General features: G+C 36.2%; 2 protein-coding genes across 2 annotated transcripts; one reads left to right on the top strand and one right to left on the bottom strand.

The window, feature by feature from the left end:
- Positions 1 to 4853: 4853 nt before the first annotated feature.
- Positions 4854 to 5957, bottom strand: LOC141590110 (protein FAR-RED IMPAIRED RESPONSE 1-like). The gene is made up of 3 exons (XM_074410721.1): positions 5717 to 5957; positions 5130 to 5395; positions 4854 to 5081 (listed from the first exon to the last, which is right to left on the bottom strand). The coding sequence occupies exons 1-3, from the start codon at positions 5955 to 5957 to the stop codon at positions 4854 to 4856; spliced, it is 735 nt and encodes a 244-aa protein (XP_074266822.1).
- A 4597-nt stretch (positions 5958 to 10554) lies between these two features.
- On the top strand, positions 10555 to 11215 carry LOC141590111 (protein FAR1-RELATED SEQUENCE 7-like). Its single transcript, XM_074410722.1, has 2 exons — positions 10555 to 10841; positions 11116 to 11215. The coding sequence occupies exons 1-2, from the start codon at positions 10555 to 10557 to the stop codon at positions 11213 to 11215; spliced, it is 387 nt and encodes a 128-aa protein (XP_074266823.1).
- The last annotated feature ends 2147 nt before the right edge of the window (positions 11216 to 13362 follow it).

Consider the following 13362-nt stretch of genomic DNA (forward strand, 5'->3'; position numbering starts at 1 on the left):
TTCACATCATGAAAATTTGTGGAACGAAAAAAAGGAAAAGGAAAAGAGGGATAAGGCGCTTCTGGAAGGACCGTCTTTCAGCCTTTTTAGTGGTGATGATGCACCATATAACTCTCAAGAGTTCCTTGAGTCCAGGTTGCAGGCTGCTTCAAGTGTTCCTCATTCAAGCACAACAACTACGACGTCTGTTCCAGTAGTTCGTCCTTTATCGCCAATTCTGATCTCGTCCTAACCATCGCCTGTAGTTATCTCCTCTCAAGTATCGTTGGATGAATCGTCAATTGAGCCCTCTTCTGCAACTGCCCCCTCAGATTATGCCATTGCGAGGCAGGTGGCTAGTAGAAGGGTGCTCCCTAAGAGGTGTGTTGAGGTAGCGAATGTTTACCGGTCACCTTACTTTATCAGAAACGTGGACATGGTTCGTGACTTGAGTCGATCGGAAAAACTGGTAGGAGACTATGCATTTTCATATGACTTAGATGAAGAGTACGTATCACTCTCCTATATTTCTTTAATCTTATTCGGCATATATGTATTATATTTTATTTGTATAACACTAAGGTTTCATGTTATCATAACTGTATAGAGAGGTTTTATTTAGCTGTGCGGGTAAGACTCTCACACGAAGTCTTATAAAGAGTTTTGCTTCTTGATCGTCGAGTTCATACAGATATCATTTCTGTGTGGTGTGATTATTTGAATGAGGGAAACAATTTCAGAGATCGTAAATGCCCTTGCCGTCTATTTATCACAGAGACAACTGACATAAGTGTTCCATGGTTGTTCTCAACCTTGGGCTGCAATAGACTTTTGAATGCATGAAGTAACCTTGTAGATGCATGAAATACCAACCTAGGTGCATTAAACAACACTGAACATGCATCAAATAAGTATCCAATTATTACAGGTTTTTATTCTCTAATACGGGTCGCCTAATTCAATGAACAGATTGACTCATTGGATGTCAACTTTGCAGACGTGGAGTTGGTAAGTCCTTCAAGATTTTTACTTTACCATGGCTGTTCTCAACTAAGCGTCTTTATTTTCATTGTTGTCTTTGTTTTCAATGTCGTACAGGTTTTTATTCCTATTGTTACACCCTTGCCATTTGTCTTCTGTTACCATGTTAGTAAGAAGATGTTAGAAGTGATGCACTTGATGCCTCCGTCAACTGACTATTCTCGCCATGTTAGACTTGTGGTATGTCTTCAGATCTTTTCGAAATAAAGTGCCTGATTTTCGTCTAATTTTTGTGAGAGATTATTTACTTGTCATTGTTTTACCTTTATCAGAAGAACTTGTTGAGTACGCTTTCAAGTAAGATTCCAAAGCTGGTGTCTTCATGGCTTTTTATTCCTAAGTTGTATCTTCCGCACGTTGCCGTTGATGTCGAGCATGATACTAGAATCTACCTCATGCGTCATATGGAGATGTACAACGGGGCTAAGGGACGCTTAGGTTCAAAGGTGGGTCTAAAGGGAGTAAGTCTGTATTATTTAATTCAACTTTTCCTTGTATGTGCATTAAATATGAAGGTACTGATGTTTATTTCTTTTGTTGTTATTGTTCAGACAGTTGATGTTAAACGTTATGTTGTGAGGGTTTGCAATGAAATTCTAACTTGGCGATACAACTCTTGCAAACTTCAAGTGACAGCTGCAGCAAAGGCTTATAGGAATGGCGGTCAGATTCGGTAATGCAAAATCTTAAGTAGCTTTGTTTCCCGTTTTTCCTTTTTTTCCTTTTTTTCCTCGTTAATCAAGGAGCTTTTATTTTCCCCTTTTCTCAGTAATCAAACACCACATGATGATTTATCATATACAGATGCACACTTGATCAATTATATTCGGAATAATGGGAAGAATAAGGAGTAAGTTCTAACTGACCATACATCTTTTTTTAAACTTCAGTTTTTGTCCACTCTTTGTTTTTCCGTGTTTTCTAATTACAACATGTGCATCATTAGTGAGGTCGTTGTAGAAACCGATTGGTTGCAAGTTACCCAAGGCGCATTGCAGACCTTGCTGCCAGGAAATTGGGTAATGGATATGGTTATTGATGTTGTTGGTATTCGTACTACAATCGAAAACCCAAGTGCTGTGTATATTCCGATAATCATAAAGGTATTCATACTACTTATTAAGTCAAATGCTTGTTTTTGGTTTTTGAAATTACAAAGAATTTTGACAAAGGTTCTCAAATTTCAGGGAGTTGTCGGTAAAAAGGGGTTTCAAAGTCAATACGTCCGACTTGACTACTTGCCCCTCAATCTAAACACAACCCAACTGGTAAATAAACATTCTCTTACTTTTTTTTCCATGCACTTTTTTTCAATGCACTTTTTTTTTCATTTGAAGTCGATACATCCTACTTGACAAATTTGTAATATTTCAGGCTTTCTTTCCTTATTGTGTGGAGAGATCACATTGGTTTGCATGTGTTGTTGACTTTGAGAAAAGGATGAACTTCATACTCGACTCCAGCCTGCCCAGGTGCCCTGAAGTCAGACAAAAATTTTTAGTTGAACAGGTATGATTTATTAGTTTTTGCACAAAAACATGTTGCCCCTGACTTATTATATCTGGAAGGCTGCTCAACAGTTTTTGACAGCCCAAAATGCATTGTCGAATGAAAATACTGTTGGTGATCTTTATGTGCATGAAATACCCTTGTATGTCCACGAAATAACCTTCAGCGTGCATGAAATACCCTTTTACCCTTGGAATAGCATCGATATTTTTTTTTGAAAGTTATGTCGGCACATTTAGCTGAGAGTTTATTAAACGAGTTTATTCAATTGTGAATATGATATACGAAAGGCAGCTCAATAGTTTTCGACTTTCCAAAATGCATTGTCGAATTAGAATACTTTGTGGCAATCTTTATGTGCGAAATAACCTTGTCTGTGCAGTAAATAACCTTGTTTGTGCATGACATAACCTTGCATGTGCATTAAATACCCTTATACCACAATCACAATCACAATCACTCACTGTCTTGTTTTTGTATAGCTCCTGCCTGCTTTGGATATCATCGCAAGAGACTCTCCAAGATACACAAGATTGTTGGAGATCAAGACGTTTCAGTGGGAGGTTGTGCAAGTGCCTCGACAAAAGAACGGGTATTCTTGTGGAGTTTATTTGTTGAAGTGGCTAGAAAATTTGTGTGATCAAGCATCATGGACTGATGAGCGTTCTTACGAGGTATAAATTTTTCAACAAAGTTTTGTAAACATTATTCAGTATATTTTATTTCAAGCCTTCAATATTTGTTGTCAAATGAAATTTATATGTAGGATTTAGATGAATATGCTACGAGTATGATTACACGTCTCATCAAATGGAAGCGAAACACGAGAAAGGTAAATATAAAAAACTTTCGAATGCCAAATTTAAATTTTGCCTAATTTTAATCTTCTTTTCATTAGATTCTGTCTCGGAGTGACTTTTACATAATATCCCCCCCCCGGTTTTTTTTGTAGGATTATCACTAGGTGATATTTTCTAAACACTTGAGTCGAAGGATGTGCAAAGGGAGTGACAGATGACCTAATACAACATTCGAAATACTGAGCCATTTTTTGATCTGATTCCTTGACTCGAGTGATGTGAAAAGGGAGTAGACCCTGGAATACTAGATTCTTGGTACATATTAGATTCTGCAATATGTAGTACACTAAGTCTTGAGAGTACATATTAGATTTTATAATATGTAAGTCGTGTAAGACATGAAGTCATGTTTCTGGACTAATTCTGGAAACATGTCACGAGGCAACGAAAACGAGAGACAATTTTCAAAATTGGACAACGAACATGTCACGAGGCAATGAAAACGAGAGACAATTTTCAAAATTGGACGACGAAAAAGCTGTACGGAAATCTCTCTAACATCATAAATGCATTAAAAAATGTTCCACGTGCATGAAATAAAAGTGTGCATGCATGAAATATGTAAGTCATGTGTCCAAGGTCAAATCTTAGAGTAATCTCAAGTGAACTTTTAAAATGTTGCATTTTCATTTAGATTTTCGAATTTTATTATTAACTTAGACGGCTAGGGATGTGGTAGCAAAGAAGGATGTAGTGGTAGATCATATTTCTCCGGTTTCTTAATACTTGTCTTAATATTGCGTTAGAAAATGTTTTACGTGCATGAAATAACCATGATGTGCATAATTAAACCATGTACATTTCTCCGGTTTCTTAATATTTTCGCTCGGACCGTCACTTTGAATTTTAAAGACTTGTCGTACACGAAGATTCATTTCAATTGATCACATTTTAGTGTTGGGATATTCTCATTTTGGATTACCAAATCTGGTGAAACAGTGAATAAATTAATCGCCTTAAGGTTTCTTGATACTCGCCTAATGTGTGCATGAAATAACGTTCTTTGTGCATGAAATACTGTTGTATGTGCACGAAATAATGGTGACAGGAACACTCATGTTTTACATTCTATAAGTGTACGTTACATTCATTCGTCTTAAGAAAAAAGTCCAACATCTATCAAATAAAATAAAAAGTCCCTAATTATTCAATAAGGCAAATGTCCAACATCTATCAAATAAAATAAAAAGTCCCGAATTATTCAATAAGGCAAATATCCAACATCTATCAAATAAAATAAAAAGTCCCGAATTATTCAATAAGGCAAATGTCCAACATCTATCAAATAAAATAAAAATCCCGAATTTTTCAAAATAAGGCAAATGTCGAATGCTTTAAATATTCTTTAAAAAAATTACTGTACTCATTGTCGGTTGTCCTTCGGTCACAATTCCTGCTGCCGTGGTTCGCCATCTCCCGACAAGCCCTGCATTTTCTTAACGCTTTCTTGTTCACTTCCCCAGCTCATTCTCTTTGTGAGATCAACCTTTTTCCCGAGCCTTTGTTTTTGCACTGCCTTGGAGGCAAAACCTTAATCTCACTAGGGATGCTTGTTCCTAAAAGCATCCCAATTTCAGCATTCTTGTCCTTTACCTTTGCAATACCAGTATTGCCACTTTCATCAGGGGCATTTTTTACCCTTTCCTTGAACTCACACAAAATCCCAAACAACTCATCACAATGCCCAGTACTCTATTTAACAAGTGCCACACAAGTAAACAACTCTGACAACTCACCAACTTTGTTTATTTGTACATCCATTGATGTGCAATCAGCAAGCAACTGGCCATTAGGGCCGACGATTGGCTGGAAGGTTGCTAGTTTGCTCCACCGACTAAGCAGGTAGTCACTTGGAACTTTCTGAATTCCCCGATCTTTAAAGACACACAGAGCATGTCGACAGAGTATTCCATGTCTTTCAAACTTCTTGCAAGTGCATACCACTAAAACATCATCCTTCTTAAAACCAACCTTATACGTTTTGTTTCGAACTTGATCTATGATATCTGTGTATAGAATTAGATATGTTTTATCTTTTTCTTTATCCCCAACACCACATGAATAGCAAGCTGCTTCGACTTCCTTTTGAAACTCGCCGAAAATTGTTGGAGTGTAGATTTCTTATGCATGCTTTTTTAGGGCTAATGGAGTCGACAACTGGGGGAAGGAGTTTTTTTATTGTGCAACGAGTTTCGAATGAGTTCATCTTTGTGCATCCTTCGCACTCTCAAATCTCATCCAAAACTCTACTAGGGTTAAATTAGGATTAGTGAAGTTGCTGAAAAAGTGGTTTTCTGACTCTGACCTGGAGGTTGTTCTCATCAAACCTCCTAAAAATAGGTCGCGAAAGTAAGCTGGAACCCACATATTTCTAATGTTGTACTTCTCCTTAAGCCACTCGTTATCCGACAACCCATGAGATTCAACTAGTGTTGTCAACCTTTCCTCAAATTCAGGCGGCTCCACATCTTCGCTCCAAACACATCGGTTTATCTTCTTCAGAAACTCAGTATCTTTACATATTACAGGCCCTACCTTCTCAGGCAACTTGTTCAGTATGTGCCACATGTAATATCTGTGTTGCACCTTGTCTTTCTAGGCTAATTTCATTCCTTCTTCTATCCCCGCATCTTCACCAGTTATCATACACCCCTCATCTTCATCAGTTATCATAAAAACTGGATGACGACCCCCCATAGCCTCTACGAATTTCGTAAATAGCCAAGCAAAGGAGTCCTTGCTCTCTTTAATAATAAGTACAGCCCCAAAGGCCACGCATCTCTTATGATTATCCACCCCCGTAAAAGGGCCAAATATCATCCTATACTTGTTTTTTCTAAAGGTCGTATCAAAAGAGGTCATGTCCCCGAATAGCAAATAGTTTTTAATACTAATAGGTTCAGTCCAAAACACATGTGACAATCGACCTATCTCGTCTACCTCAAAATCAAAATAAAAAGATGGACACATGTGTTTTATCTTCATAAAATGCTCAATAAGAATTTGAGCATCCCCTTCTGATAAATAATTTTTGATATCTCTAGAAATGTTCTTAAAGTCTTCCAATGACGCACCCACATTCCTATAACCTCTAACATACTCCTTGAACAACCTATACGACTTAACTGGGCCTATGTTATTTTTGGAGTTGTCAATTATCATTTTTTTTTGTGAACTACATTCAACTCTCTTGTTTGTGTCAAATGTACCATTGTTGATGGTGTTTGTGGCATATGATTATGACCTTCATGAAAACCATAAATTTGGTATTTACCCATATCAGGATCTTCCTCCAAAATTCGCTTAAATTTAATACAAGAAGGGCATTCTATCCTAGTCCTTTGCCTCCGGTGATTTTTCCCTTACGCTTCACATACTCCAGCCTTATTACACACAACGTTTTTATGCGTAACAACACCCTTTTTAGACTTTTGTGAGCTTAATCTAGTCACAAACCCACATTCTTTTGCATATGCTTCATAAAACTCAACACTTAGTTCAAGCTTATCGAATATCATACCAATAACATGCTTAAGATGGATGAGACACTCAAAAACCCGATTCGTGTTGCTTGAAGAACCTTCTGCTGCCTCCTCGTCCTCTGCCTCCTCTACTATGATATCTGCATATATGGTGCAATTAAAGTAAGAAAGATGAGGGATACAAAAGAATATGAATTACACTCTCACAAATTAGTATTGCTGGATAACCCAAATACACTCTCCCTGACCATAAACATTCTATTACATAACCACGTGTATAGAACAACACCGTTCTAACCTCCAAAGCGAGGGTGTCTTAATACTTGCCTTGTACATGCATGGGAAAATGCTGTATGTGCATGAAATAAACTTCTACATGCGTCAAATAGGAGGCAAATTGTGTTCCGTAATATACAGTTTGAGAAGTTTAACTACTCTATCCAACAAGCAAAATATAGCTTTCATGAATCATAAATTCCAACAGAATTGTACCTTCAACAAATTCGAAAGTCACAACTTCAGGAACATCATGTTCAACTGCTATTGCAGATATTTCTAATATAGGCTGACATGCATTAGCTTCAACAGTCACTCCTTCGTTTGTAATGACATTTGAAGAAGTTTGTGATAGTATTGAGCATTTGTCATTGTCATTACTGCTGCAACAAGAAATGTCAAAAATTAAATAAGCAACAATACAACAGTATAATTCATGAAATTGGGTCCCTGATTTTAACAAATGTAGGCAATTTCACAATTTATCCAACCCTAATTTCTTTATTAAGCCAATTTGATTCAAAAATTCACACATTGATGCGCCTAAACAGGAATTTGATGCACATAAACGGTCTCCAGTGTCCTGATTTCAACAAATTTAGGTGATTTTCTAATTTCTCCAGCCCGAATTTCTCAGTTTCCCCAATTTAATTCATGAAACCCTAAATTCAGAAGCATAATTTATCCATCTAGAAACTTAATAGATGAATCAAACCCTAATTTCATGATTTCAACAAATTTCTCAAATTCCCTAACCCTAATTTCTCAGTTTCCCCAATTTAATTGACGAAACCCTAAATTCAGAAGCATAATTCATCAATTTAGAAATCTAATCGATGAATCAATCCCTAATTTCACGAACAATCTAATTTAATCGATTAATTCAACTAATTTCACATTAAATAATCATCAAGATCGAAATTTTTACCTTGAATTTAAAGGCTTCATTGATTGCAGCAGCGTCAAAAGGCTGATTGTCGAAGAATTTATCGTTCGATTGTAGAGAAATTTAAGGTTTGATTATCGAAGAGGCGATGGCGGAAGGTTTTCATAGTCGACGAGATGAGTTGAAGAGAGAGAAAGAATGATGAGAGAGAAAGCAAAATTAGAAAACGAGTAAGATTAGTTGGGTTTGGGTGGGACGCGCGAAAAAGTTTGGGCTTTAGTTGAGTTAATCTCAGCCTGTGTATTATTAGATCCAAGGGTTGTTAAGTGGTTCTCATGGTTCTCATTATATGGGTGGTTCTCACCGGATCTCTACTTATATATATATATATATATATATATATATATATATATATATATATATATATATATATATATATATAGAGAGATCTAACGAGTCTCTTACCTCATTTGAGTCCTTAAGTTCTTATAAGGACCCTTAGATGGACAACATCTAAGGTGGAGATTTTTTACAAAATATAGGGCACAAAAAAAGGGAAAAGCTTGGGTAGGAAAGAGGACAACATTTCCTGCAAATTGTCCTTACCAATGATCAAAACTGGCGGACAAAAGGATATATCCTTTGTACTATATTCACACTCCCACATTCTTCCTTCCTTAACACACTTATTTCGAACTTTATTCTTTCTTTCTTCTCTCTAAAACTGGGTTCTTCCATCTGAAAACAAAGTTTTCAGCTAAAGTTCTCTCTAAATCCTGCAAATCAGCATAAACATGCAAATAATAGATGGCATCAATGGTATTTCTTCATTTTATTCATTGTTTTCAGTCACGTTTTAATATTTTCAGTTGAATAGGATGGATGAAGGTAATGATAAAATTTGCATGTCATCGAATTTGTTCATTCTTGTTATAATTATTTGTTACTGGGTTTGCAATGAAGATTGTTAGAAGTAAATCTTCATGCTGAGTTTTCATTAATTTGAGTTTTGAGTAGTATCAACGCATTCTGACAACATTTACATGAACACTTTTGCTATAGTTTTACATTTACACTTTTTAATTGTTATTATTATAGCTTTAATTTGAGTTAGCATTCTGACAACATTTACACTTTTGCTGACATTTACACTTTTAAACCATCACATTTACACTGCATTTCATTTACATTTACACTTACACATTTGGATGTTTACTTTTGCTATAGTTTTACATTTACACTTTTTAATTGTTATAGTCACCTTTTAATTGTTATTATTATATTTTTAATTTGAGTTAGCATTCTGACAACATTTACACTTTTGTTGACATTTACACTTTTAAAGCATCACATTTACACTACATTTCTGCTGACATTTACACTTTTGCTGTAGTTTTACATTTACACTTTTTAATTGTTATAGTCACTTTGCATTTTCATTGTTATATTTTTTATGTGAGTTAGCATTCTGACAACATTTACACTTTTGCTGATATTTACACTTTCAGAACAGCACATTTACACTTCGTTTCTGCTGACATTTACACTTACACTTTTGGATGTTTACATTTACACTTACACTTTTGGGACCTCATAATTTGGACATTTACACTTTTGGAATATTTACATTTATGGAACACTCCCTTTACATTTACACTTTACTTCGACTTACGTTTACACTTACACTTCATATCTGATGACATTTATACTTAAACTCTATGGACATTTACACTTACACTTCATATCTGATGACATTTACATTTACACTTACACTCTGTGCACATTTACAGACTTGCTAAACTAGAATGGAGTTCAACCTGACAGGTAGAAGCTGTGTAGGGAGGTCGAGAAGAGGTTTACACCGTACATCGGCCAGAAGTTTGGGGGGGTTGAGGACGCGGTGACTTTTTATAAGATATACGCCATTGCTTGTGGGTTTGATGTACGTAGGTACACAACAAAAAAATGGCGTGGCGGTGAGATCAAGTCAAAGCTCGTCATCTGCAATCGAGAAGGTTTCGCTCACAAGACGCCCAGTAAAGATCGGGATGACGGACTGGTTGGGGAGAAGTCACAGAGGATATTCAGGGTGACTAGAGTGGGGTGTAAAGCGAGGATACGACTATATATGAAGAATGGTCTTTTATTAATTGACCGATTTCACGAGGGTCACAATCACGAGCTTATCTCACTTAAGGACAGAGAGTTCCAGAAATTGTCGCGTAACATAACAGATTATCACAAGATGATAATCGTTTCGAACTCAAGGGTTTGTAATATATAATCACTCTCTATACTAAATAAATAATTCCATTCATGTTATATTTATATGACGTATCTGTTAATGATTCATTGGCAGCTGAAGATAGGAGCAACAAAGACATACAGAATCTACAAAGAACAAGTGAATGGATTCGAAAACATTTGAGCAAGCTTAAATGATTTTAAGAACTTCCATAGGGATCTTAAATGTTTCATTCACGAACGGGATGGTTAGTATTTTGTTGACCATTTCAAGGAAATGACTGAAACAAGAATAGGTTTCTACTTTGACTATGACTTTAACGATGATGGCAGCCTACGTAGGGCCATATGGGCGGACGGTACTGCCCGAGATAATTACAAAATTTTTGGTGATGCGGTGTCATTCGACCCAACTTACTCCACAAATAAGTATTCTATGGTATTCACACCATTCACAGGTGTTGACCACCATAAACGATCTGTGACGTTCTGTGGGGCTCTAATTGCAAGGGAAGATTATGAGTCATTTAATTGGGTTTTCAGCCGGTTTTTACAAGCAATGGGGTAAGGAACCCAAGTACATAATTACGGATCGGGACCCGGTATTATCAAATCTGCCCCTCTTGTTTTCAAGACAATGCGCCATCGATTACGTATATGTGGCATATAATGAACAAAATGCCCAGTACGTTTGGCGTCTCTAGGAGTTATTATAATGACTTCATGTGTAAAATTAATGACATTATATGGGACGATGAGCTTGAGGCAGCAGAATTTGATGGTATCTGGGAGCAAATAATTGAAGATCATGGTGTTGGCATAAATGATTGGTTTGCAGATACGTATGCTATAAGGGGACAATGGGTGATGGCGCATTGCAGAGACTTGAGGATGGCGTCGATTATGAGGACGACTTAAAGATCAGAGAGCAAAAATAGCTTTTTCAAGAGGTTTGAGCATACATAAGGAACATTGGTTGAGTTTTGGATGCGTTTTGAGAGCGCTATGGACCAACAAAGACATACACAGAAGCAGCTTGACAACATGGATAAGCACTCGTTCGCAGTTGCGTCAACACATCTGGCATTAGAGATTCATGCTGCAAAGGTGTACACTTATTCAGCTTTCCAGAAATTCAAACAAGAAGCCGTCTTCTCAATTGATACATGTAGAACAGGAGGTTTCAGTGAGAGAGGCGAGCTAGAGGTAACTACTGTCAAAGATTCATCTAGAAAGAAGAATTTTGAAGTTGCATACAATCCAGGTAGTTTACACTTCCTATGACATTTACACTTTCTGTTTTTATCTCATTTAAATTCCTATAACTTAACATTTACACTTCTAATAACTTAACATTTACACTTTACAATTCATGACATTTACACTTCCTATTAGTTTACATTTACACTTCTAATAACTTAACATTTACACTTTACAATTCATGACATTTACACTTTACATCATATGACATTTACACTTCCTATACCTTACCATTTACACTTTTCCACTTAATGACATTTACACTTTACAGTTCATGACATTTACACTTTACATCATATGACATTTACACTTTCTGTTTTTATCTCATTTAAATCCCTATAACTTAACATTTACACTTCTAATAACTTAACATTTACACTTTACAGTTCATGACATTTACACTTCTTATTAGTTTACATTTACACTTGTGGACAGCGGGGGCCCACGGGGGCGCTTGGGAGGAAAGAGGAACAAGCGTTTGCATTTTTGTATGGAGTCGCCACCAATTTTTATGGGAAATTGGAACCGTTCGAATACCTCGTGCCATGTCAAGACACAAAGTAGAGACATGAACACTAAGCAATCGTTACCCTTAGCATTCTATGTCTAGAATGACTCTCGTGGATGCCAATGAACACGGGTGTTCACGGAGATCTGGAGTAAGGGGTGAGGGTACGTATTAGGAAGCTCTTTTGATCGAACACCTAATCCCGCCCGCCTCGATAGCGGCCTCTACTAATGATTAGGGAAGTTGTCTATACTTGATATATCGTCGGCTATATGCATGCAATGCAAAATCCAAGTTTTGATCCTAACATATGAATTAATGCTAAGTCGGTGAACAATTAATTAACATACAATTGGGTCGAAGTAGGATTTAATGTCCAATTACATGTGAAAACATACAAATGATAAAAGAAATACAATAATTATAAATTACAATAATGAAAATTACATTAATTACAACGGATTAGGCGATTTATGTCGAAAATATCTTTAAAACAGATGATTTGGAAAAGACGAATAAAAGAATAAAATTACGAACAAATCATAAGGTGATAATACGATTAATAGTTAATTATAGGTAAGCTAATTAAACTAGGTCAAGGCAAAAACGGAGTTCAGGGACAGAATTCAACCGGATAACAGCAAGCAGAGTCGTTCCTTGAATAAGCGCAGCGTGACGCTACGTCTGCTCGACACAATTCTGGTCAGTTGTGAAGCCGGAATTGCGAATTGTTAATATCAATTGGTAAATTTAATGATCGATTAAATTATTTACTCGGATGAAAGTGATTAATAGGTTATTTAACATATGAATGAGTCATGAAAGCGATAAAACATGGATGAGACGGAATTAAGATGGATTAATTACAGGAGTGAACGATATTAACAAACTAAACAAATTAATTGGACTAAACTAAACATGATGAATTAATGACGAATATGCGATGAATATGACAAAAGACAGATTAAAATATATCGAAGACGAATTCCAGAAACTCGATATGAACGAATTGAATCCCTAAAGCCCGAATTGAATTTAATGACGAAAACCCGCAAATATGAGATTATAAGGGATTTAAGTCGGATTTAATGACGAATTAAACATGTTAAAGATGATGAATTATATACATGTGAATTATATGTTGTTATATCAAAGAATTAACAGGAAACAAACGAAACAAAAACAAGAATTTGACGAATTGCAGAGGACGAAGGAAGAAGAAAGGAAGCGAGAATCTGGCGGCCTCACGAAGAGGCGCGCGATTCTTCGTCCTTTCTCGACAGTCGATCTTAAAATCCGTAAAAAGAGGTTTTAAAG

This window comes from Silene latifolia, chromosome 7, assembly GCF_048544455.1.
Source record: "Silene latifolia isolate original U9 population chromosome 7, ASM4854445v1, whole genome shotgun sequence".
Taxonomy (NCBI): Eukaryota; Viridiplantae; Streptophyta; class Magnoliopsida; order Caryophyllales; family Caryophyllaceae; genus Silene; species Silene latifolia.